At 41.7% G+C, this 24,816-nt stretch overlaps 2 protein-coding genes across 5 annotated transcripts in view; one reads left to right on the forward strand and one right to left on the reverse strand.

The window, feature by feature from the left end:
• The window catches only part of casd1 (CAS1 domain sialic acid O acetyltransferase 1), a 12,354-nt gene extending 2,354 nt beyond the window's left edge, over positions 1-10,000 (forward strand). Inside the window, exons 3-18 of the mRNA XM_030063020.1 lie at positions 602-722; positions 954-998; positions 1,193-1,255; positions 1,398-1,442; positions 1,542-1,665; positions 2,430-2,644; positions 4,231-4,650; positions 4,830-4,919; positions 5,391-5,510; positions 5,725-5,881; positions 6,223-6,302; positions 7,165-7,266; positions 7,450-7,590; positions 8,029-8,106; positions 8,803-8,895; positions 9,345-10,000. Coding sequence (XP_029918880.1) covers positions 602-722; positions 954-998; positions 1,193-1,255; positions 1,398-1,442; positions 1,542-1,665; positions 2,430-2,644; positions 4,231-4,650; positions 4,830-4,919; positions 5,391-5,510; positions 5,725-5,881; positions 6,223-6,302; positions 7,165-7,266; positions 7,450-7,590; positions 8,029-8,106; positions 8,803-8,895; positions 9,345-9,614 — 2,164 coding nt within the window. The 3' untranslated portion in view covers positions 9,615-10,000. The remainder of the gene's footprint in view (positions 1-601; positions 723-953; positions 999-1,192; positions 1,256-1,397; positions 1,443-1,541; positions 1,666-2,429; positions 2,645-4,230; positions 4,651-4,829; positions 4,920-5,390; positions 5,511-5,724; positions 5,882-6,222; positions 6,303-7,164; positions 7,267-7,449; positions 7,591-8,028; positions 8,107-8,802; positions 8,896-9,344) is intronic.
• A 2,634-nt stretch (positions 10,001-12,634) lies between these two features.
• sgce (sarcoglycan, epsilon) lies at positions 12,635-24,525 on the reverse strand. 4 transcript variants are annotated; one of them, XM_030063024.1, is made up of 12 exons: positions 24,375-24,525; positions 20,077-20,199; positions 19,602-19,759; positions 19,023-19,095; positions 17,800-17,998; positions 16,700-16,862; positions 16,191-16,405; positions 15,547-15,573; positions 14,784-14,972; positions 13,876-13,919; positions 13,386-13,423; positions 12,635-13,160 (listed from the first exon to the last, which is right to left on the reverse strand). In XM_030063024.1, exons 1-12 carry the CDS (start codon positions 24,409-24,411, stop codon positions 13,110-13,112), a joined length of 1,317 nt encoding a protein of 438 aa, XP_029918884.1. In that variant the 5' UTR covers positions 24,412-24,525; the 3' UTR covers positions 12,635-13,109. The 4 variants fall into 4 exon arrangements, with proteins under 4 accessions (XP_029918884.1, XP_029918881.1, XP_029918883.1 ...); XM_030063021.1 differs by lacking the exon at positions 24,375-24,525 and adding an exon at positions 23,625-23,727; XM_030063023.1 differs by lacking the exons at positions 15,547-15,573; positions 24,375-24,525 and adding an exon at positions 23,625-23,727.
• Positions 24,526-24,816: the final 291 nt, after the last annotated feature.

Consider the following 24,816-nt stretch of genomic DNA (forward strand, 5'->3'; position numbering starts at 1 on the left):
AGGAGCAGCTAATGGACCATGATAGACTGTAGGGAAACAAATATTAATAATCTTAAAACACTTTATTGCACAAATATTAAAATACATACTGTATAAATGTAAAAAAGAAAAAAAAAACCTGCATTGTTAAACTTTAAAATACCTAGTGCATTGGTCTAGTTTCCTGCCAGCTACCAGCTGCCTTCAGCCCAGCAGGGTAGTAGGATTGAAATACATGAAAACATTTGTTACACACATTCAAACCTGTGTTTCAACTGCAGGTGGCCCTCTATCTGCAAACCTCACTAATTGGTGCACCTCCTCTTTTTTACTCGGTGCCACCTGCCACACAAAGAAGCAAGTGTGTAAGAGAGGTAGAGGTGTGTGTGTGTGTGAGAGAGAGACAGAGAGAGAGAGAAAGAGTTTGTGTAATGGTGGGTGTGTAATTTATGAGCCAGATAACCAACTGAGGAGATAATATAACAGATGGACAGATGATGTGTAATGAAATCCAAGTTTAATTATAGAATACAATGAACCACCGTACATGAATGTTTGCCATCTGCAGTTGTTGTCAGGATGAAGAGTAATCAGATTTCTGACTATCATTTTTCTGCCTCAGTGAAGCCAGGACATGCCTTGCTAAGAAGCGAGTGGCCTTCATTGGTGACTCCAGAATCAGGCAGCTGTTCTACTCCTTCATCAAAATTATTGATCCTGAGCGAAAAGAGGATGGAAACAAGGTACATTATGAAAGAACACAGTTTTTGCTGTTGGGAATGTTTTCTGCACCAACATTTCAAGTGATTAGCACTAGAAGTCCTGCCAACTCAGAAATGCAGTAGCAAAAAGTTGAGGGCATAGTCATTCTGGAAACAGTCATGGTTATATTGGTCTGATTTCGGGTGGGGGAAAAAGAAGAGCACTGTCTGCCTGACAGACTTTCTCTTTATTTCCTCATGTGATGTCTGCAGCATGAGGACATTCCCTTTGAAGATTCAAAGTCTGCACTTAATGTGGTGAGTTATTTTTGGATGATGTTTCCACCACCTCTGGTTATTCATTGTTTTTAAGCCCACATAATAAATAATGATGCTCTAGAATTGTAATGTTTTTCCTTATCTATTTTTTTCAGAGGTTTTGGAATGATGTGGGTTTATTGGAAACATACTCTGATAAAAGTTGAAATCTGCTCTTCCTGTTTGCATTGTAGGACTTTCTGTGGTATCCAGAGGCAAATAACTCCATGAGGGAGCGTTTGGTATCATGGACAAAGGTGAGTAGAGGTTTTATTTTGTTTTTGTTGTCATTGAATTGGGAGCATCTGCTAATCAAAGAGGTCTCATAATGCTAAAATGATCATAATGGTTTGGATATGAATTTTCTTTTCTAATTTTCACTGCTTGAATGTGTTTCAGGAGCCCTCAGCAAAACCAGATGTAGTCATTCTTGGAGCTGCCACTGTAAGCTGTACAAAACAGTGTTTTGATAAAATCACTTTTTGAAAGACAAAACAAGGTGGTAGCCATGCAGTGTTGATCAGTGCCATCTCTGTCCTTTAGTGGTCCATCAAGCTGCATGGTGGCAGCACCGAGGCTCTGCAGCAGTACAAAGTCAACCTGACAGCCATGTCTGCCCCTCTGGAGAGGCTGGCAGAGGATGGAGAGATCTACTGGGTCCTACAAGGTGAGCTCAACCACTTGTATAACTCTCAGCATAAGGGCTTTTCACACTGTGCTTAGCCCTGAGCAAACACCACTGTTAACTGATAGTTGTTTCACACTTGCAAATTTGAATATGTGATGTCCCCACCCTTAGCCCAGTGCTCAAAACCATGCTTTTACTAAAGCCTAGGGTTTAGATTAGCCTAAGGCTAATGCAAGTGTGAAAAGGGCTGTAGAACGTTTTTATAACACATAATTTTTTATATTATCCAATTTCTCCTCGGGGATCAATAAAGTATTTCTGATTCTGATTCTGATTCTGATATTAGAGGAGTGGCCAAAGTACTTCTCTCTCCGCCTTTTACTTTCAAGCCGGTGACCAGTCTCTTGTTCCTCTTGTGTCCTTTCCTTGCACACTGTCATGCTGTCTTGCTGTAATCATGTCAAATGGGAATCCTGTCAGAATGATTTGCTGGTTCAAAACAATGATTTGGAAGTGTTCATGTTCAAACTCATCATCAAACATGGTGATTCAAGTTTTATATTGATTTTGGTTCATTCTGAACATTCAACTAAAACCCCAAAATCCCAAGTCATATTTGGTATGAACAGTATTTTCAAGTAGGAAGGTTGTATCTGTCATATTTCCCATGTGAGGTAAACACAGAATTTATCTGCCCACTTAATCTCTCATATAAAACCCCCAACTTCTCATTCATGCACTCTGTCAACTAAACCCCTCCACCTGTTCCCGCTCCACAAAACCCCCATGGCTGCTTCCTGCAGACCCAGTGAATGAGGAGGTGTTGAGTGAGAACAGGAAGATGATCACCAACCAGCAGCTGGAGTTGTACAACGAAGCAGCAGTGGATGTGCTCAACAGCAGCAAGCGCAACGGCAGGACCCGGGTCAAGCTGCTGGCTGCCTCCCGCCAGGCTGCCCTTGAAACAATCACTCAATCAGATGATGGCTTGCACCTACCTGAGAGCACCAGGAATGTGGTAGGCTGGACTTTGTGTTTCAAATGTTATTTACTTTATTTGGGCACCAAAAGCTCTGTCAGCTCTGTTCCCCTACTAGCTCTGTCTTGCTGGTAGGGGAAAAGGGATTTCTTGACACTTATCTGCTTTTGTGGCCACACCCACTCAGTGATGTCACAACAGGTATTTTTCATCAGGTGTCACTGGACACCTGATGTCTAAAAAAAGACAAGGACAGAGCTGGTTTGTGAAATACGGGTGTGTGTTCCACTCAATTTAAGTCCAGCACAGGAACCAGCATATGCCCGTTGTACCTGATGCGACCATGAAAGAGGCAGCATGACAAACAGTTACAACAAAAAAAGAAACAAATACTCATTAGACACACTTATAGTGGGAGGATACCACTGAAAAGCCTAATGTAACTCTGTTATACTTGTGAATGTTTATAAAATGTATTTGGTGTTTGGCCTAAATGATGGCTGCACAGGGATAGTATCATAAACACTGACTGTTGCCACAGCTTCTTCCAGTGTTGACTTAGGCAGGGTTCTAGACCAAGGACGTCCCGCCATCCTGGGGGCAGAAGAAATGTGTTTGGGATAGACAGACATCTGTGGGACGTCTCCAGGACGAAAGGGGAATTTGGGATTTTTGTAATCATTATCATTATTTGCTTATGACCTAGGAAATGACAAAGTGGATCAAGTGTATGTCGATAGCTGCTACAACCAGTGTTTTTTTTCACTACAGGGGCTGACTAAAACTGAGCATTTCTTCTCTTGGTTTTACTGTTAGTAGGCCTAATCACTGGCTGTGCAAATGTAATTTGGTAAAATTTAGCTTTTGGTGAAAAATTTAGTTGTTAGTTGATGTTTTCACAGCAATATGAAGTTAAACAGGGTTCTTGCCCTGTTTAACTTTCTAACAAGAGTTCTAAGCAGCTAATGATACATATTTACAACTACTAATGCCAAGACTTAAAAAAAAAAAAAAAATCCAGCAGATATTTAAATAAAAATACCATCATTTATTTCCTAGTCATTTGAATTGTGTGTTTTTATGCAATTAACCACTACAGATGAACATTTACAAAGTAAAAGGGACAGCATTTAGACTTTAATACAGTTTATACTGACTTGAAGATGGTTGAAATTATATTTTGGGACATTTCCAGGACAGTGGCGAAGAAAGTTAACCTGGAGCCCTTGTTAAATGCAGAATCTGAATTTCCCTCCAGGGATCAATACAGGATCATTTAATCGAACTTAACTCACAACTTCAACCGCTTCTACTACAGTCACTTCAATTAGTTTTTAGTTTTTGTTTGAGTTTATGCCCTGTTATCAGCTCAGTGGTCATTGTCTGCACTTGGTAGCAAAAAAATGCAGTATCTCTCTCTCTCTCTGTCTCTCTCTCTGTCTCTCTCTCTCTCTCTCTCTCTCTCTCTCTCTCTCTCTCTCTCTCTCTCTCTCTCTCTCTCTCTCTCTCTCTCTCTGAGTACCTCAACAAATAATTCAAGCTGAGGCCAACACACTCAAATTTCCTTCAGAAAATATATTCTTTTCTAGTTTTACTTTACCACCCTCTGTAATTCTGACCAACAGGGAGCCATGGTCCTTATGAACTCTATGTGTAACAACCTATTGAGGCCCATCGATGGCTCCTGCTGCCAGAAGGTGCCGCCCCCGAACCTCCTCCAGAAACTGTCAGCATTTGTCTTCCTCGGCTCTGCTTTGGCCTTCCTGGGTTTCCACATCCTCGGCTACAACCACCACCGCCGCCCCGTGCCCCCCGACGTGGAAAGCCTCGAGGAGAAGAAGCCAGCAACAGCAGCTGCCCCGCTGGGTCCCAAGGCACCATTCCAAGCACTTTGCAGGATGGGCATCATCATGGCCTATTTTTACCTTTGTGATAGAGCAGATGTGTTCATGAAAGAGCAGAAGTTCTACACACACTCCACCTTCTTCATCCCACTCATCTACATATTTGTCCTGGGGGTGTTCTACAGCGAGAACAGCAAGGAGGTGAGACAGGGAGTGCTGTCATTGAAATGGTTTTGATGTATGTGGAAGCATAGTTACATCTTTACCCAATAATCACATATTCCTGGATGGATCTAAGTTAATTCAGTCAGAATGAATCCAGTAGATTATGACTTATTTTACATTGGCTGTACTTTCACATTTACCTCTCCTCCTCCCAGACCAAGGTACTCAACCGGGAGCAGACAGATGAGTGGAAGGGCTGGATGCAGCTTGTCATTCTCATCTATCACATATCTGGAGCCAGTGCTGTGAGTTCACCTTTTTTTTTTTTGCTGCCATTCATCACAGTGAGAAGTATTAGGTGTCACATACTAAATTCGGTGCAACTCATCTGCAGAAACTCTGCATTGGAAATGATAAATTTTCCACCTTTGTTTCTGTTTATCCTATTTGTTCTCAAAGCTACAATGACATTTTCCACGTATAGTTATTATTGTTGTTGTTGTTGTTGTTGTTATTATTAGGAGTAATAGTCTTAATTAGTTGGTAGCCTTATTGACTTTAGTTGTGTGTCCGTACATACAAGTGCTCCACACTTGTATGTACGTTGTATGCCTGTTGTATGTTGAGTTTTTGAATTTTAATTGTCCTACTGTGTCCGTATCCTTAGGCAGTGGTTTTGGTTTCTTGATGTGCCGTCAGTCAGACGCCCTGTATATAACTATTAGGGTCAAAAGCATAGTAACACATTCTGAAAAAGGAATCTTTCCATCTTTCAGTTTATTCCAGTCTACATGCACGTGCGGGTGTTGGTGGCAGCGTATCTTTTTCAGACTGGCTATGGACACTTCTCCTTTTTTTGGCTCAAAGGAGACTTTGGACTCTACAGAGTGTGTCAGGTAAACATCGTTCATGTCTGTACCAGGGCTTTGCAGTTGCTCTTTTTCCATGCAGACGTAGGCAAATGATGTGGCATGTATTACCACCACACCTTTGATGGGCTTAAGTGTAAAATGATAAAGTAAAATTGACGTAAAGTGATTGATTTGAACATATCAGATGTTTTATTATCAGCATGATGAGGGTAATCTGTTGATATGCACTTTGTCTCAGGTGCTTTTCCGTCTGAACTTCCTGGTCTTGGTGCTGTGCGTGGTGATGGACAGACCCTACCAGTTCTATTATTTTGTCCCATTGGTCACCTTTTGGTTTGTCGTCATCTACGCCACGCTGGCCATGTGGCCTCAGATCCTCCAGAAGAAGGCAAACAGTAGGTGTCAAGCAAAATGACTCAGCCTTAAGAAATGCCCCCTGTTCCTTTCAGATGCACCATACCCTTGGAACATGTCCTGGACTGTGTGAATCATTACACATGATTAATTTTTGGCAATCAGGTGCTGTTCACACGGGACACACAGCATCTGTCAAATGGTTTGCAGTTGAAACCCTCTGCTAGGTTGCATCATGGATGTGTCTCTGTGTCTTTTTAAACAGTTATCATACATATGTGACTGGGGCCTAAATATAATCCCTGTCTTACATGTCAGCATCATGATTAGAGTTGCAGAGGAAACATTTTTACCTAATGGCCGCGCTCTGTTTTCTGTATAGATAGTGGCATGTGGCACCTTGGAGTCTTGGCCAAGTTACTGGGCTTACTGCTGTTCATCTGCTCCTTTGCCTACTCAGAGGTGAGTGAGATGCCATACCATGCCATCCCCAAATGTTCCTATGTAATGTGCTTCACATAACCACACATTAGACACCTATCTAATTATAATTTTCTCCCAGGGACCAGGATTGGAAGATTTTAATGTTGCTGATTTACTATTGACTTGTATAACATTGGAGAAACTTATTATTTATGTTGCCGTCCTTCTATATTCTGTAATTGAGATTTAAATTTCTAGTCCTCTATAGTTCAATTGAAGGACCCAACTGAGCTATGTCATTAGCTGTCTGGATCTTTGTGATCATGAAGTAGACCTTTCATAAAGCCATCTGCATGTGATATAAGGCTGTGAGAACAAATTTCAGTATTCTAAGTGAATACTAGAAAATGGAAAAAAAAAAAAAAAAAAAAAAAAACTCTTGACATTTCGTTTGTGGGGGATGCCATGTTTATTTGGTTGTTCTTAGCACACACATGCTTGCTAGTAGGAGCATGTCAGAAAACACCCAGCCTGATGAGATTATCACTCCTCCTAACTACTCCTACAGTATTTTGAAGATATTAAAATTCGCCTCAGTAAATGAATTAGCCGAACGCCAACTCAAATCTTTCAAGAAACTAAATTAAAAAAATATGAAAAATAAATGAATAAACCACTAAAAACACCATGTGAAGCAAGAGTGGAAGCAAACTGTATGCTGTAGGACACATTCTCCATTTATTTGCACACTTTTTTCATTTGTCAATATTATTTAAACTTTATCATAAGTATTTGGATTTCAGTTGAGTTTGATTCATTTCATTCAGTTCATTGAAATTAGATTTTTAGGGTTGGTTGACAACCATAATGTGATCTTCTTGTTTGTGCTTTTTGACTCCAGGGCTTCTTTGAGAGTGTCTTCTCTGTGTGGCCCATCTCTAAACTTTTTGAGCTGAACGGAAGCGTCCACGAGTGGTGGTTCAGATGGAAGCTCGACCGATTTGTAAGTCAAATGTGGCACCAAAGCACCCTTTCGAATAGCCAGTGATCACATTAGCGCTGGCTGACTTGAACTGAAAACTGAAAGTACACACAAAGTGGGAGCATGCCGCAATAGCTTCTTTCAAGTGGAACCAAATTTCACACACGACCACCACAGTGATGCTGTGATCTTGTTCTGTTGCAGGCGGTGATCCATGGCATGCTGTTTGCCTTCATCTATCTGGTGCTTCAGAAGTGCCAGGTGCTTTCAGAGGGAAAAGGCGAGGCTCTCTTCTCCTCTAAAATTTCGAACCTACTTCTCTTCCTTTCTGCTGTTTCGTTTGTGGTAAGGTTTTTCACAGTTTGATTTCTCAGATGCACTCAGGTTATGAACACTGATGGTGACCTTTTTTTCACACTGAGGTTGTGACATTTCAGTTTTATTTTAGGCTGATGCATTAAGTTAATAGTTTAGGTATTGTCTATATCTTAAGTCTATTTATTTGAAATCTGTCTATTTATTTGAATACTGTATTTACACCCACCTTCTAGTTTATGAACCACTATGTTAGTTGATTAAGACCAAGTGTTGATTTGCAGCAACAGCTTTGAAGGGGTTACAAACAGCCTTTTGGCCACTTCACTGAAGCATGTGGGCATTACAACCTTGCTCAAAGGAAAAGCAAACTAAATCTAAGCAAGCGCCTCTTTTCTCCTTGTTTGACCCACAATTGTAGATTGATTTATCTGTTACCTAACTAATTCTTCTTTCCCATTTCTGTAGACGTACTCAGTATGGGCCAGCAGCTGCAAAAATAAAACGGAGTGCAATGAAATGCATCCTTACATCTCTGTGTTCCAGGTACACACCTCTCTCTTTCTACCTCTGTCTCTTTTGTGTTGTACTTTATTATTTATTGTGTTGTACTTGTTGTACTTTATTCCTTCCTTTTTCTCTGTCTCTCAGTTGTTGTCTGTTTTTGTTAGATTGTATTGAGTTTCATGTTTATGTTCTCAGTCAGCCTGGACGGAAGTGGAACTGCTAATTCCACTTCTCCCAACATAGCTCTTTGCATGTGTGTAACACCATTTTAGAAATCATCTTGTAGTGAATTGCCCAAGGCACTGTGCAATATACTACACAATTCTAAAAAATATATAAAATTCCTTGGGGTTTGGCTTGAGATATCATCATTCTCATAAGACAGGGGATGTGAGTGTAATAACACAAGTTTCCCTTGTCCATTCCAGAAGATAGTGTCATCTTGATTAAAGTCACCACTGGGAAACTGTTGTTTGAAGTAGTGCAGAAGCACACACGGTTCACTGACAGCAGGGTTTTCCCTCTGGTTGCCCAGATTTGGTTACTAATCTATGTTTGCTGTTTTTCTGGCCTCAGTATGGTTGTATAGAACTGTAATCCCAGTGCTTGCTACTCCTTTATGTATGCATTGCAACTTAAAAGTTAAAAATGGGATCTTTAAAGGATCTCTTGATGGGTACTGTGCGTTTCTGCGTGCTGTGACTGGTGGAAATGCCTTTGCTTTTTCATCCACAGATTTTGGCCTTCATTCTAATCAGGAACATTCCTGGCTACGCCCGCTCTTTATACAGCTCATTCTTTGCCTGGTTTGGCAAGATCTCCTTGGAGGTGAGTCAGGTCTGGCAGTAGGGAGTGAATGAATGGAAGAAACCCACATAATAGTAATTTAGTGTTGAAATTTATTCATTGTCCCTTCATCAGGCAAACCATTTTTGATACTGTGTATTTGATACCATCTCTCACAAGTTTAATGTGAACACACTCTTGCTACTGTTGCTATGTCACTGCACTCAACAAACTCTCTGAATCTCCTTTGCATCACTTCTGTCTTAGCCTGATACATACAGTGTAGTCTTGTAGTCTGTGTTCTTCCAGTCAAGCACACACATTAACATTCAGATACAGACAGATTTGTCTAGTCAGTAGACACTGAATCTCTACCAACTCTGACCTCCGATCTTCCTGTGAGGGTGGAGCAGCTGAAAAGATCATGACCCAATGCAGATCAATAAGGAATGCATCATTTACTATTCTGTTTCCATCCCTGTCTCTCCCAGCTGTTCATTTGCCAGTACCACATCTGGCTGGCAGCAGACACCAAGGGTATCCTGGTCCTGATCCCAGGGAACCCTTCACTCAACATCATGGTCAGTACTTTCATTTTTGTCAGCGTGGCCCATGAGATTTCCCTCATCACAAATGACCTGGCCCAGGTGGTCATTCCCAAAGACAGCACGGCGCTGCTTAAGAGGCTGGGCGGCTTGGGGCTGCTCAGTCTGGTTTTGCTGCTGCTGGCCAGGAGCAGCCAGCCCACACCTGGCGCCTGAAGCAACCCTTCTGGCAGGGGTGGAGCAGACTAGCCAAGCCCCTGTGGAGTGTGAAGTGGAGGTGCAGGTCCAAGCCATGAGCAGGCCTGCTCTTGTAAGGCTCCCGGCGGCCACAGGAGACGGCCTCGGATGTGTTTCATTACATTACCGAGGCCCCGTGGAGGAGCAGTGTGTGAGCAGAGTCTCCGCTGTCTGACTACTGTGGTGAAAAGTCGTACACTGAAGAGGGGGAGAACTGCCCAGAATGTGGGCCCGCTCCTTTAGGAGCAAAGTGCAAAAAATTTAGAAAAAAAGAACAAAACCCTCTAGATGTTTACAAAATTTAGGTGAAATAGAAGAGGGCGAGGGCAATTGGACATGTGGTGTTTTATATATATATATATATATATATAAAAAAACATAAAAGAGCCTCTTATTTTAAGACCTTATGCTTGCTGTGTGAATTTTTCAGCGTTGCTCCGACTTAAACAAATTCCACTAACAAGAAGTTTCTCTCGTCACATGCTTCCTGTCATTATGCCACAGCACTCAAGAAAAGATTACTCAGCACACTCTCCGTCCACATGGCGGTAACAGTTAAAGGTGTATTCCACCAGTTCAGATTTTTTCCACTCATATTTCACTCAGATGGATCCTTAATTTACATATTTAGATATCTAGTCATTTGTGACCAAATGTCCAGTTATGCTGCATTTGATTGCCAATTCAATATTACTCCATACAGTATTGCCACTAATTGTCAAATAGTGTTTTGATATCTAAATATGCAAAATGCGGACCAGCAGTTGACCTGGGCAATGAACAATATATACGACATGAGTGAAATTTGAAGTGCAGCTGTTAAATTGTTGGAATATGCCTTTACATTTTTACTAACGTTTTTGTGGGTAATTTTAGAATTTTTTGCCTTGTGTTTAAAGGTGCCACTGGTCACCTACTGTAGCTCTGAAATTCTATGTGGTATGTACAGTATTTAATGATTTAAATTAAGCTTATATTTTATACAGGGTTTTTCTTTCTTTTTTTTTTTTTTTTCCTTTTTTGTCTTATTTTGTATCTTTGTGCCCATGACTGCTGTTTGTGAAGGAAGTATTATATAGGAACATTTGTACTCATCCCAGCATCTCATAGATGATTTGCCCTCAGACAATGCATCAGTGACACTTGGCAGAGGTAGAGCCTTTTCATTGTAACGCCCGCCTGTCCTGTCAGGAGTAGGCTAACACCCACTGTGTACAAGTCTTTGTATATATGTATGAGAGTGAGAGATATTTTATACAACGGTGTTTTTTTTTTCCTTTTTCTGTCATTGCCGTCAAAGACAGGCCTCACAGAGCGCTGGTAGGAAATACACTGGTTTGTACATATTACTGTGTAACAGGACTTTACAGCTGACACACACTTCCTCCCTCTTTTCTTATTTTCAGAGCCAAATCACTTTTTAGTCAGTGAGTGAGTGAATGGAAGCGACAATGGAGTGAATAAGACTGAATGCCTTTGAACTGTTCTCAGTGGCTTATATGTGCATCTTGTGATGCGCTTGGACACATCAGTGATACGGCGTGGGCTCACAGCCTCCCTCGCTAAGTACTTTGCATTGAGGCCACATGAAAATTAAGAATCAAACATTTTATTATTTCAAGAGTTACTAATTGACAAGACCTGTTACTGTTGCTTACAACAAAATATGTATTTGACGTTTGTCAGTTGACAAATGTGGACCATCTGGCAACCCTTAACTCTCTTAGCCTACTTATCCTCAGATTCAGACATTTAACACAGCAGGTTAGCACTTGTTGCGTTTTGTTAATTAGTCACCTCATCTTTGAGGTGAAATACAACAGTCATAACCTGACAGATTATAACATGGTGTCAGTTATGATATTTCATGCATTTCAGCACAGTTTCGTTGTGTGAAACTAAGAACTTAGGTTGTAAAGAACAGGTGGCAAATATAAAACATTCTTAATTCTGTAAAATGAATTGGAAAATGTATAGGACTCAGATTTGCATATTCCCTGTGCCATGGGATAATATCAGATTGGGATGTTCTTTTTTCCTACATTGATGTAATTACTCCTCAGAAAAACAACCAAAAGTGGGTTCACAAAACAAGTTTCCTACATTGATGTAATTACTCCTCAGAAAAACAACCAAAAGTGGGTTCACAAAACAAGTTTTTACAGTTGGTTGGAACCTTTCTCTACAGAATCAAATTCTTCTAATGTCATTTCTCTAATGATGCACAGTTGGGGATGTGCTCCCACTAGGCATGGGACGATACAAAAACTTAATGTCATGATTATCCTGGCCAAAATAAATACTATTTGCAGTATCATCCTGATAATCATCAAAATATGCTTAAAGGTCTTAAAATGGCACCAAAACGACCTGGAATCACTTTACCTTTCATTTGTTAAGAAACAAATAGTTTTGTTGTCTATACAAATCAGGAAATTAATATAAGACTGTAAGTTATCAAGTTATCAAATTACCCAATTATCTGAATCTGATTCTTAAGTTAGTGAGCTAGACAGCTTTTTCAAGTACGGTAATTTACAATGATCCTATTAATGGAAATTCACCTTGATCAACTTTTTGATCTATGCTAAAATCCTGTATGGTCCCATCCCTAGCTCCCACACTGAATAAGAACCAAGTTATATAGAACTTAATACAAGACTTCACCTCATTGTATAGATCAGATTGGCATTTCCACTTTGCCATTTTCTTTGAGGTGGAAAGTTTACTGACCTGTTGTTCTTTATGACTTATCAACAGCTAGAAATTTAATAGTAATTTCAGGCCTTATTAGAATTTTTTGGTCATGGTATATAAAAGCAACAACTATTTATAACCCTACACAGGGCCTCATTGAAAGATGTATATGTAATTTTTTGTGTTCTTAGAAATGTGAAATGTATCCATTTTATTTATAAATGCCTTTATTCTGTTGTACATTGTTAATAATACATACCTTCATAAAACGTGTTGTGTTGGCTTGTCTTTTGAGACAGAAACATAGCTTTCATTTGATTTAAAGAGACATTCTTGGTTTCTTGGTCTTTATTAGGGCACATGTACTTACAAAAACAAATTATTTTAAAAAGTATTTACTGTTATCATGTGACAGTTACACATAATCACACATGACAACTAGAGCACTTCAACGCTAAAACTCCCTTTTGCTCAAAGAGGACTGTTTCGCGCGCCAAAGGAAATAGAAATACAAACCTTAATAATATATTTTTTAACATTTACACAAAAAATTCAAAAATATCCTAATATATAATGAACATAGCTCTTTTGTTCTCTCTCACTCTCTCAGGCACCTCTCGCACACGTGTTTGTCCTAATTGCTCAAGCCAATAAAGTGAACATGGACACAAAATTTTATATAAAGACACTTCTGAAGCATGCAGATTGGCACAAATGTTAGATAATGAAGTTACAGATGTGGAAGCAAAAAATCAGCTGCAACGCGAGTGTTTCTGGTCACAAGTTTAGTGCTTCAGCCACCTTTCTCTCCTCAGGAATACCATTTACCTAAAAAAAAAAAAAAAAAAAAAAATCAAATATATCAAGATTAGGGATAGAAATCTTAGAGTGTTAATCCTCATTCAGTTTGGGAGATGAGATCAAATTACTTGTAATTACAAGAGGCTCTTCCATTAAACATAGTTATCATCTCAAGTGCAGGGAAAGTCCCCAGCTTTTGCAGTGGAAAACATGACGGTATGAACATGACAACAAAAAGAAGACCACACCTACCTCCAGCCTTCGAAATGTTGACATAACATAATTATCTCCTTTGTTAGCAGTGAACAGACAGACAAAGCAGCAGGTTAGTGCAGGAACCCACATGCAGTTGAACACCATGCACACAAGAGGGCGCTCTAACACATTCCAGCTGGATAGATACTGCCTGTCCCTCACTGGTTAGCACAGCGCTAATGAGGATGGATTCCTTGTTAGGCTGTATCAAAATGTTTCGCTTATTGTTACTTATGCCTCTATGAATAATGTGTGAATCCTCAAAGTGAGTTTTACTTCTCTTTTCATGGTCAAAGTAAGGAGAAGAGAGTACTGTGAGCAAGGACAGAATAATGGGGTGACATAAGTTACTGATTAAGAGTTTCCCAGACTTTTGGCTGCGTCTTTGTATTAGTTCAGCAAAGAAATGTTCACAGGCGTACACACACATTCACACAGAGTAAAGCAGATAATATTCTATAATGCAAAAGTCTGCGGCAACACCAACCTGATGGCCGTTGCTGTGGTATCGTAATCTGGTTTTGCAGGTTCCTGAAATCACGGACAATAGTATTAGAGTGAACAGAAGTCTTATAGCTGTGGTTTTCAAAGCAGAGAGTTAAGGGATCATTTCAATATTTTTTTTCTTTCTGGTTTAATCTCAACACTATTTGTTAGGGTTAGGGGTTGAAATAATAGGGTTCAAAAATGACATCTACACATTTTAACCTTTTGAAATCTACACAAATTCATTTGAATTCTTTCAAAAAACATATTTACAATCATTAAATAGACACACTTAAACATCAGATCAGTGATGCCTGATTGTAGTCACATTTCTTGGGTTTAAATGCTTGTGAACGGCTGCATTCAGATGCCTTTCACAAGCATTTAATACTTAAAACGAACCAGAATATGTCTTAATATAAGGGTTCCTATAGGGCAAAAGCACCTCATACGGACTCATGCGGCTTACTTCAAGTCAACTTGGGGGTCCACAACATGAAAGAGTTTGAAAACCCAGATCTATAGGTCTCATTCAAAAACTGTTGGTATCATATAAATATGTACTGCCCTTATATTAACACATTTTTCTGAGTTTCAAGCCACTACTAAAAATCATGAGACAGCTGGAAGCCTCTAAGCCTTGGGTCTTACTTCCACAGGCTCGACTTGTGCTACAGCTTTAGCTGTAAACATGGAAAACAACAGTAAACAATAATGGCATTGTTCTGACTTAAATTTTCCTATAAGGACGCCTGTAAGCCACACGTTTGTGCGCCTGCTAATGAGCATGGGTGTATGTATGTGTTAGTTTGTGTGCACACATGCACTTGGTTCTGCTTATCCATCCACACACTGTGTGTACAGCATGTGTGTATTCCTCCGTCCCAGCGCAGTAATCCCATAACTCACGTCTGTGTCTGCATGAGGGGCATGCTGGTCGTCTCATAGTTGTCGGGGTGGATGGGTGGCACCACCTCGCCGCTGACCGGGTTGAAGACAGGTAGGGTGGAGAGGGGCCAGGAGATCTCCCGGTTCTTGGACATGTTCCTCAGCTCCTTGGTGGACTTCTGGATGGAGCTATGGTGAACCAGCTGGATACTGGGGAAGGAAGAAGGGAGTTAAATATAAACTTCTTACAAAAGCTGGTGGGTGCTTAACATAAAAACAGCTTGGGGTGAGCCTGGTTTATCACATCCTGCATGCAATATCTGGATTTTATTCAAAGACATCTTAAGTATTCAACTATGAAACTGACTTTATTCTCCATTCCATACATAAACAACAGCATTATAGCACCAATACCCTACACCTGTCGCAGCAATTTCTTGCTGGTTTTAGTCTTACGCTGTATTCTCCAATGAATTAGGTAAATGTAAAATACATAGATTTGTCATTTGGATATGTAAGCTATTTGCTACTGCAAGTAAAATTAACTCCCTGCAGCTGGTCATCTAAATTTTTGAGCAGCCCATTGGATGAATGGATGTCAACACGCAGATGAGCATATGAATGGATATGATAATGCCATCAATGACAATGTAGATGACAAAATAGCAAACCAAATAGAGCGGGGATACACATAGACCCCCCCACCCCAAAAAAAGAAAATAGGTAGTTATCAAGAAAAGAGAGAAAGGAAGAAAGAAAAACACAGGAGAGGTAAAACACTTACTCTGGTGTTTGCATGTTTCTTTTTTCCCTAGAAACAAAACAAAATGGATGAATTAAATACTAATATTAATAGTTAAAGAGACATCCACACAGAAACGAATGGATTGTTGGGTCAAGGACTGGGTGGAGCTGGTGGATATGGGATATGACACACTGATTGGGGTGGATGGATGGGGGGGCACGTCTCTCCCAGCCTGTAAATGATGGAAAATGATGGAGAAATTTGGGTGTGGTTGAACGATGGATCATCAGTGTCATGGCTATGCTTAAAACCATTGAGATGTACATGAAAATTAGAAGAAAAAAAAAACAACAAAAAAACAAGAAAAAACAAACCTGTGACAGAACTGAAGTGTACAGTACATGGACCATACAACTGGATGGTAATGGCAAGCTGCATTTCCAATTCAAAAGACCATTGCTGTCATCTAAATATCACGACCCTACTACTAATTATGGCCCTAGACAATATTTTATTTCTCTGCTAAATGCCCTACACTTAGTTCTGTCCAGAACATAAACAGCTTTACATTTGCGTTCCTCTATTCTACTGGAGCAAACTTCAACAACACTTTCTGTGTCATCAAATGCTGGCATGGGTGTTTGTGCAATATTTATATGAAAAATAAGACCAGGCAGACTTACACCCCTTCCCGTCGGCAGCACATAGAATAGCCGAGGATGAAGAAAAGAACTAGTGCCACAGCGGAGGGAACCGCCAGCGTGACAAGGAAGTCGGAAAAGTAGTCCCGGCCCTTCAGAGACTCGGAGGGGGGGTTGTACTCCCCGAACTCAGGCAGGATCCCGGTGCCCGGGTCGGGGCGGTTGCTGTGAACCATGACTACTTTGGTGATATCAACCTAAAGAAATAAATGGGTAAAAGCTTATTCAACATGGAGCCACACACTGACAGATACAGCTGCTTGATTAAACTGCCTGACTGAATACAATGCATGAACAAAAGGCTGTGTCAGAGATGTGGCAGTGGCTAAATGTTTAATCAGTGTTTACTTGGCACAAGGCAGGGTTGTGTGCTGTTCCCCTCTTCATTTGTCTGACAAATAGCATTTCAAAAACAGCTCCACTTGGCACACCATTAAATAAAAAATCCTGCAATTTTCAATCCAGGTAAATCTGTAACAGAGGATCCTCACCAGAGAAATCTTACACCAGTCGATGTGGAACTGTGCTCTGAACTTCTTGTCACAGCTGATGACAGGCTCCATCTCCTGACTGCAGCGCAGCTGGTTATGTGGGCTTTCCACTTCCCGCAGGCACGACGAGAAGGGAACGTCAGCACCCACCATGACATACACTCTGGGGACAGGAGAGGGGGTGTTCAAGAGTTACCATGTAAAGCATGAGTGAGGATGTTGATAAAACACAACCCAGCAAGGGAACAGGGAAGCTCCTTCACTCACCATCATATCATATCATCATATAGCTTCATACAGGCTGTATAACACACCTTTCCTCTTTGAACATTAAGGAATCCCTGTGTGAACGATACAGTCAGCCTCCTTTTATGTATTTATGCTGAGGCTTGTGCGAGTCAAAGCATTTCATCCCCCACTGGGTCCTCTTCTGGACCCTTTCATCTTCCAAAACGTCAGTATGAATCTTTTATGAACAACTTATGGCAGTTCATGCGGGCTATTCCCCCCTGAACAAAACAAACTGCCAGTGTCTGTCAGCGATGACGGCCAAGTCTACTCATCTCATACACAGCAAACTGTGAATCCCCTCAGCCCTAATTAAATGAAACTTCAGTGTGGTGTGACTCAACTGAGAATATATGGGAGTTTTTTCAGGTGACAGGGTTACTCATGCAGAGGTATCTTACACCATGTACAAGTGTTAAACCTTTGGTTCCTTGTTCACTAATGTGCACTGGTTCATTTATAATGGGGTTGTATCTCATATAGCAATTTTACTCTAATTCATGCTACTTAGAATCACACTACTTCTATGTCATCCTTTTGCCAATTTACATCACTATAGCTTCTTAAACATGCTTTGTTAAAGTACATGACTTGTTTGGAGCATATTCAGTCACAACAGACATTACGAACAAACTGAAAAGTGACTGAAAATGATGCAGCTACAACTAAATGCACCTAGAGCTGAATAACACCCGCTCAAAGAAAGTGGACAAACTTCAACACTGGATCCAGTTTGCTGCAGGCCTGTAAAGCAGCCCAGATTTTTACAACTTTCTGGTGTCCAAGTCCTGTACAGCCTCTAAAATCCTCACCCCTCCTTGAGGTTGTTGATGGGCAGGGGCACGCGTCCACCCCGGTCCAACGCTGAGGTGATGTTGATGGCATTGAGGCGCTCAGGCTGCCAAACATTCTTCACCGCCCCCAAGAAATCCCCCAACACCTCGCTGGCCAGCATCTCCTCCACGTTCATGTTCTTGATGTAAAACTCTGCCTGGTATGGCAGCGGGAACTCTAAGGATAGGGACAAAGGGAGAGGGAGGCAAGGTGAAAGATCATAAGATGAGGTGGGAATGACGAAAAAACAGGTGAGGAGTGAGTTAGCAGCGACATGAGTGTTGGGAAATATAAAGGATGAAGAGGTAGGCCACTGGGATCCATAAAAATAAGAAATGTGTGATCTAGCAGCGGCATTCTGCTGACTAAGACATCATTATTACTGTATTATTGCTGCAAAGTTGACACCAATATGTAACCACAGCTTGTTTGCTTGATAGTACAGTCTGTCTGGCAGACGCCAGTGTGTCTGCTTCATTCTGTTATGGCTTGGCCTCTCTTCTTCGGGGCCAGATGGCTGATGACATCACGGTGCAGGGAGAGTGATGTCATGCCAACATCGGGAACATCTGCTGAGCCTTCACCCGACACAATCCATATTGTACTGCATGTACCGTGACTGGTCAACAAGCCAGTGTGCAAACATACAGATGCATGGAAGAAGACAGATGTTAGGTGTAGTTCCACAAATGAGAAGGAATGGCTATTCACTGTACAAATATCATCTCAAATGTATACCATCCCCACACAGGAGACTTGTTTATAGAAGCCACCATAATGTATATCATACTGATACATCATGACATACCTGAAGTGACAGGTACTTGAGGATCTGTGCCTGGTTGTATGTCAGTTTAGACATGGCTTTTCAGTTCATCCAAAAACTGACAAGAACCAAGTTAGACTGAACTGCCACCCCAGCACACATCATCTATCAATATTTTTCTTGAAATATGTCAAATCAAAGTAGTGTTTTTGATTTTTTTTTTAAAAAAATGCTGCATTATCAATTTTATGTGCCAGTTATGCATTTGAGATTGGTATCAATTAACACTTCTGCTTGGAAATTAATGAATGTGATTCTTTTTCTGAGGAAAGTCCATTATCCTGCTAGGCAGTGGAGGCGTCCTGGAGATTTAATCGAGCAAATAGCACACTCTGATTTCCGTTTTCTCTAAGCTCTCTTCCTGGCGCCGCTTACCTTCAGTAGACATGATGTTTATGACCAAGTTATGCCGTGCCGTCTCAAATGTACGTCTGTTATAGGCGGTAATCTGCAACACACAGGGGTGAAAGTTTAAGCCCCCGGATCAATCCAGCTTAGTTTCCTGTGGCTCTCTGGACAAGGCTGAGCTAGATACGCCCCATAGGCTTCGGATCCAACTGGGACAGACACTATATAGTGGCACATGTCTGCAGCGGGGAACGTTAAGCCTTTTGGGAAAAACGTCTACAGTAGCTTATGGGGGGGACAAAGAAAGCAGAAAAACATAATGGAATTTAAGTCTGGAGACTGAGCTTAACAATATACCACAGCAATATACAACAATATACTTAAGAAAGAGAAATCAGGTGACAAGCCAATGATATTGTAAAATCAATATCCTGTTAATTACTATTATCCTTAAAATTCATCTAAGGCCTTCGTTTTGTTAAATATTTGCCTAATTTTAGAACAAAAGCAGCATTTCCCTGTCTTTCTTTGACATATTAACCACTCTCATCTCTGTTCTGCATTCTACATTTTATATTTTGATTTGGAACAGGTCCAGCCACCAACCTCTATGATGGTGGGCTTGCCAACATGCTCTGCAGTGGGGGAGCCATAGAGCACGCCATCACTGTGAGGAGTCCTCTGGATGTAGCGCAGCCAGCCAGGCCTGTCAGGGTAGCCCATCAGGTTGGTGTTGAAAGTGATGGGGTCATTGCTGGCATCACCTGCAGGCAGAGCAGCTCAGTTATGAGGGGTGCCCCAAGGATCTGTTTTGGGTCAACACCAATTCAGTAATGTACATTGGATCCATTAGCTGAATTGTGGACTTGTTGCCAACGGCGGCTAAGCATTTTCTGCCTCTGAAATATGATGAACTGTCATAGCATTAGGTAAGAGGGTATTAATTTGACTATGGATGCACACAGCTGCCTGAGAAAATGTTTTAGTGCCATTTCGGCAATGAAATATTTCAACACAAGAAAACGGTCTTTATCAATCACAATTACAAAATACAGAAAATGGGAATGTAACAATGTTGTACCTGACTTTGGGTAGGGAGGGAACTCTCCTTTGAAGTACTCTCTCTCCAGAACGTGGACGAACAGCACACCTGCAGATGGGTAGACGTTACGGTCCGCGTGCGACCTCGACAAGATGGTGACCACTGGAGCAGAGAGGAAGGACACAAAGGTAATTACCTCCTGATAGCAGAATGTTTCCCTTTTATGTGTGTGTGCATTATTCTTTATCATTAACAACCTGACAGCACCACTGATTGGAAAAGGAGAGAAAACCTTTACAGAGGTGAAACCAAATATAGCTGCGGTTCTGGTTACCTCTACCAGCTAGCCCACTTAAAACTTTGAGAATCAATAGTCCTGACAATGATCGATTTGTCTATGTTACCGTAATACTAACTGGGTGCAGACACAGCCAAGCTTGAAGCGAAAAAACTCAATTTCTGACAGGTTCTAGGATAACTACGATTTCCTGTAGAGTAACAGTAATTACAGTAAATGTGCTATCACCAGGGGCAGTAGCAATGAGAGGCATTCAGACTCTCAGTGAGCCACATACCAGATGCCACCGCTTGGCTTGCTGTGGTCTTTTCATCTCTCCCTCCAACCCTCTGTCTCCATTATGCTTTCTGTTTAGTCTCACTCCATTTCAAACACAAACAAAGACTTAGTCTTTATTCTAGAAGGGCACTGCTTGGCAAATGGCAGCCTCTTAACAAAAGTTTACACAGACCAAGACTGGAGGTGATTTGTACCATAACTCTCTCTCTCTCTCTCTCTCCCTCCCTCTCTCTCTCCCTCTCCCTCTCTCTTTCTTTTCATGTATTCCTCTCTTTCGCCTCCCTCACCATCTTCTCAAGCTGTCAACGGTTTTGCGCAGTGATTCTCTTTTTTCACTTCTTTTCTCCTCTCTCCTTCGGTGGGTGGGCACTCAATTTTTAATCACCATGGGAGACTGAGTGTACTAGGGAGGAGGGTGAGAGGGAGAGAGGGAATAAGGGAGGGAGAGTAGGAGGGAGAGGTGGAGATCTGTGCTATGAGGTGTCAGAAAGGAGGGGGAGAGAGCTCAAACTGCTCTAGCCTGCAGACAGATAACATCTCCAGCTGCATTAAGCAGCAAGCGGAAGGCCTGGGAAAGCTGTGGGTGGCTGGGTGCCTCCCTACTGGCAAAATGTCATCGTGGGTTTTCACCATTTTTCCTCGAGCTCAATCGCTTCTTTCTTGCCCCCCTCCAAATCAACAGCATCATCCCCACCATCATTATAATCATCATCAACATAATAATATGCAAGGCTGGTTTCCACCACATTAAGCCTTCTCCTTGGGCAGAGACTGTCCTCAGGGGAGAGTCTCCACTGAACGGAGGAGGAACAGAACAGGATTTATGTTTTAATCAGTGCCCAGAAAAGAGGAAGTCACCATGTGATCTTTGGTTGTTAAAGGTTATCTATTACAAGGGTACACAAAGGGGTAAAAGAGGATTAGGTGACATGTTAAGCTATAGATTATTAAAGAAGGCCACATACTATCGCATAGGCTCTACATCTAAAGGCAAAATTCCCTAAAATCCCAAAATGCACTCTAAATGCACTGAAGAGCTGCTGAAAGTGGAAGATTATAGAGTGGTCCCAGATGTATGCTAAACTGGGCTACATCTGTGACCGCATTACCCATATGTCCTTAGTCCCCAAGGGCTTGGTCACCACTAGATACAATCAATACCATTTAGTGGCCAATAGATGTGGTGTCACTTATTGAATGCCGAGGTTATATCCACACCAGCTTTCATGAAGAAACTGTTGCTAGCAGAGGAGCGTGACTAATCCATGGGATGGCTGCTCTTGCTCCTTAAACTGCACCCATGACATCAGGATCTAGGTTATTCAGGGTCCAAGAATAAAACCTCATTGAGTTTCACCACACTGGAGGCGCCTTCAATGATGAGTGCAGCCGATCCGCAAATCCCACTCTGAATGCACACACTCGGATTCTATTTCTCGACCCATTGGGCCTCATCAATTCTTCAATACACAAAGGACTCCGGTCACATGCTACTGGTCAAGGTCAAGTATTGGCTGTTCCATTCTACCCAGAGACCCTGTTGATGTGGTGTTAGCAATTATGGCACGTCCACAGATGAGATAGGCAGGACAAGCAAGCCAGCCCAGATGGCCTGGTCTCCCCCAACGGTGTGAGGAATAAGTAATGACCTCTGGGAGTTGAAATCTTTTTGTTGCCTTCACCCTGCTCTCAACACTTAAAGGGGCTAGCGAGCCCGCTTTAGTCAAGGTAGTTACGTTGACTAAAACCTTGCAGATTAAAAACACTGAGGCAACACAGGCTAACGCCAGACATCTTAGGTCCAATTCATTCACTTCCATTTAGAGTCCAGCCAAGGTAAGTAAAGCTCATTGGCTAAGCTACAGTGAGGGCTGGCTAATAGCATGAGATCTGTTTATTTGCGGCAGCCTTAACAACTGCCAGGTCTTCTCTAGATGATGTACCGCATGGCTCCTATCTAATACATCATCCATTAAAAGTTAATGCCAAACTCTTCGCTGTAGACTAACTTGCAGGTTCCAGCTGCAATTAAATGTACAGACATGCTCAAGTGCATGCTGAACAACACACAGACACACACTGTAAGCTACACTTTCCAAAACACTGACACATTTGTTCACATACTGACACATTTTCTACATATACACATTCTCATACCTTTTCTTTAAATACACACAGACATGCACACACCTGGATGTGTTTCCTGACAGTAGATCATGGACACGTGGTGGGAATGGCTAACCAGCTTTTATGCTTTTATGGGCTGACCTTGGACTGGCTACAGTCTCAGGACTGATGCCTCAGTTAATAATGCCATTGGCTACATAGAGAGAATAAACCACCCTTGTCCCTTCAATGGGCTGCTTGCTGAAACAGGAACAAGGGAGGGATGTCCGTTAGTTCTGTTGAATCAGCTATGTGCATGTCTATCAGGTCAGGAGGAATGCATGTGCTTCTTTGGTTTTCAGCGGGGAAGCATAGACAACAAGGAATGCTACTGTTTGGGCCGAGGCTTTGGTATCCAGCCTATGAGTTTGGGGCTTGTCTTTTGAAACACAGACCTGGAAGTGAAAGCACTTGGCGTCACAGCAGGCAGACGGCAAAAGCTGAAGGCAGAGGCGGAACAGCTCAACCTCGTAGCGCTCAAACTTTCTCCATAAAGGTAAGTTAAAACACTGATTTGCCAAAAATACTTGTTGACAAATACTCCCAGTCTTGCAGTCAGTAGCACAAGGTATTGCATAATGTTTAAATATATAACACAAGGCTTTGTCTCATGGTTAATATCTAAGAATGACTTCTAATAGCAATCATGAGGGTTAGGTCAGACTAAAATTCAACAGAGCTAGTGTTACAGCAAAAGTAAGTGGGCCAAGTCTGTGGGACGGCAGGCCACTGAAAAATAATGCCAGTATTAATAGGGAACCAGTTGAGCGTGTCACTGTGTTATGACAGGGGGAGGGGACACAGGGTCAACACATGATGTGCACCACTGCACACGCCCACTCACCATCTCTGTACAGGGCTGTTCTCTGCTTCAAGCCCATGGATTGCTCCATACGGCCATTGCTCTCATGTAAATCCATGTGTTTGGCATCAAAGGCATGCACAATGTAAACTAGTGGATCAATGAATAAAAACATGAATGGAACATTTCTGGCTTTCAAGGGCATAGGCTAGTCTGGGAAAATCAAAAAGAAAAGCCTACTTGAAATCGCAAGATTCAAATCTTAATATTATATTCTACCTGCCAGATTAGAAATGATGGGACATTAACATGGCAGAAAAGCGATGAACGCTCTTTTAAACGCTACTGCGGTTTGAATTTGCAGCTTGAATAACATTAGCTGAATAACTAAGGATTCACACCTGGTCTTTCTATGCAGCCCACATTACAAATGCCATTAGGCCACCGAGGAGAAAGTGGACATTTTCGCAAAAAGCAAAACTGGACGATAATAACACAAGACGAATAACGGGAGCACATAATAACTAGCTAGTACGCAGCTATTCCACGTAGGAGTCGTGAGGAGGAGTATAATTCATAATTTGAGATTACATGCTGCAGCTACTCCACCCGAATAACGGTATATCTGGCTAATGTTAGCCCTTTTTCCGTGCCTCCCAAACCACTTGGAAAAAATGAGCTGTGCAGCAAAAACAGTAGCAGGCTAGCTAGCTAACTAGCATGCCCATGAGGAGACACTGCGCCAAAACGCGTCAAAATGTCGGGAAATTTCCAAGGTTAATCAATACGTACCTGTGGCCAGCCATGCCGCAACGGCCGCAGCGTACATGTTACATATGATTCCCGTCAATGTGGCATGAAAAATGATGTTTTTCTAGACGCCACTGGTGTGACAGCCATAACAAGCATCCCTGTGCAGCATTCCTCCCTCCGCCTCCTTCCTTCCGTCCCTGGCAGCAGCACGACTTCTCATTGGATGAACATCTGGCTGGGAAGGAAAGATGGTTGTCACACACAATGTATGGAAGCACGATATGGATCAGAATGAGAGAGCCGCGCCTTCGGCAACTGTCTCCGTGTGATGTTCAGTTAGGCAGCAGAATTATATCTTTTATTTATTTGATTTGATTTATTTATTTATTTATTGTCGCAGCTCTGTCATGTTGGCAACCTGCCTGCATGTGCGCCAGGAGGAGTGGATGACTGAGTGTCTACCTGCTTGTTCGCTCACCTG

This window comes from Myripristis murdjan, chromosome 11 (assembly GCF_902150065.1).
Source record: "Myripristis murdjan chromosome 11, fMyrMur1.1, whole genome shotgun sequence".
In the NCBI taxonomy this organism is placed as follows: Eukaryota; Metazoa; Chordata; class Actinopteri; order Holocentriformes; family Holocentridae; genus Myripristis; species Myripristis murdjan.

Bases quoted from the DNA above. Each gene is read 5' to 3' on its own strand.
- sgce (XM_030063021.1), bottom strand. From the start codon at position 23,700: ATGGATTTACATGAGAGCAATGGCCGTATGGAGCAATCCATGGGCTTG. The intron at 19,096-19,601 runs GTTGGTGGCTGG...TGTGTGTTGCAG, and splicing joins GCAAGCCCACCATCATAGAG to ATTACCGCCTATAACAGACG. The intron at 17,999-19,022 runs GTAAGCGGCGCC...CCCTATCCTTAG, and splicing joins AAACATCATGTCTACTGAAG to AGTTCCCGCTGCCATACCAG.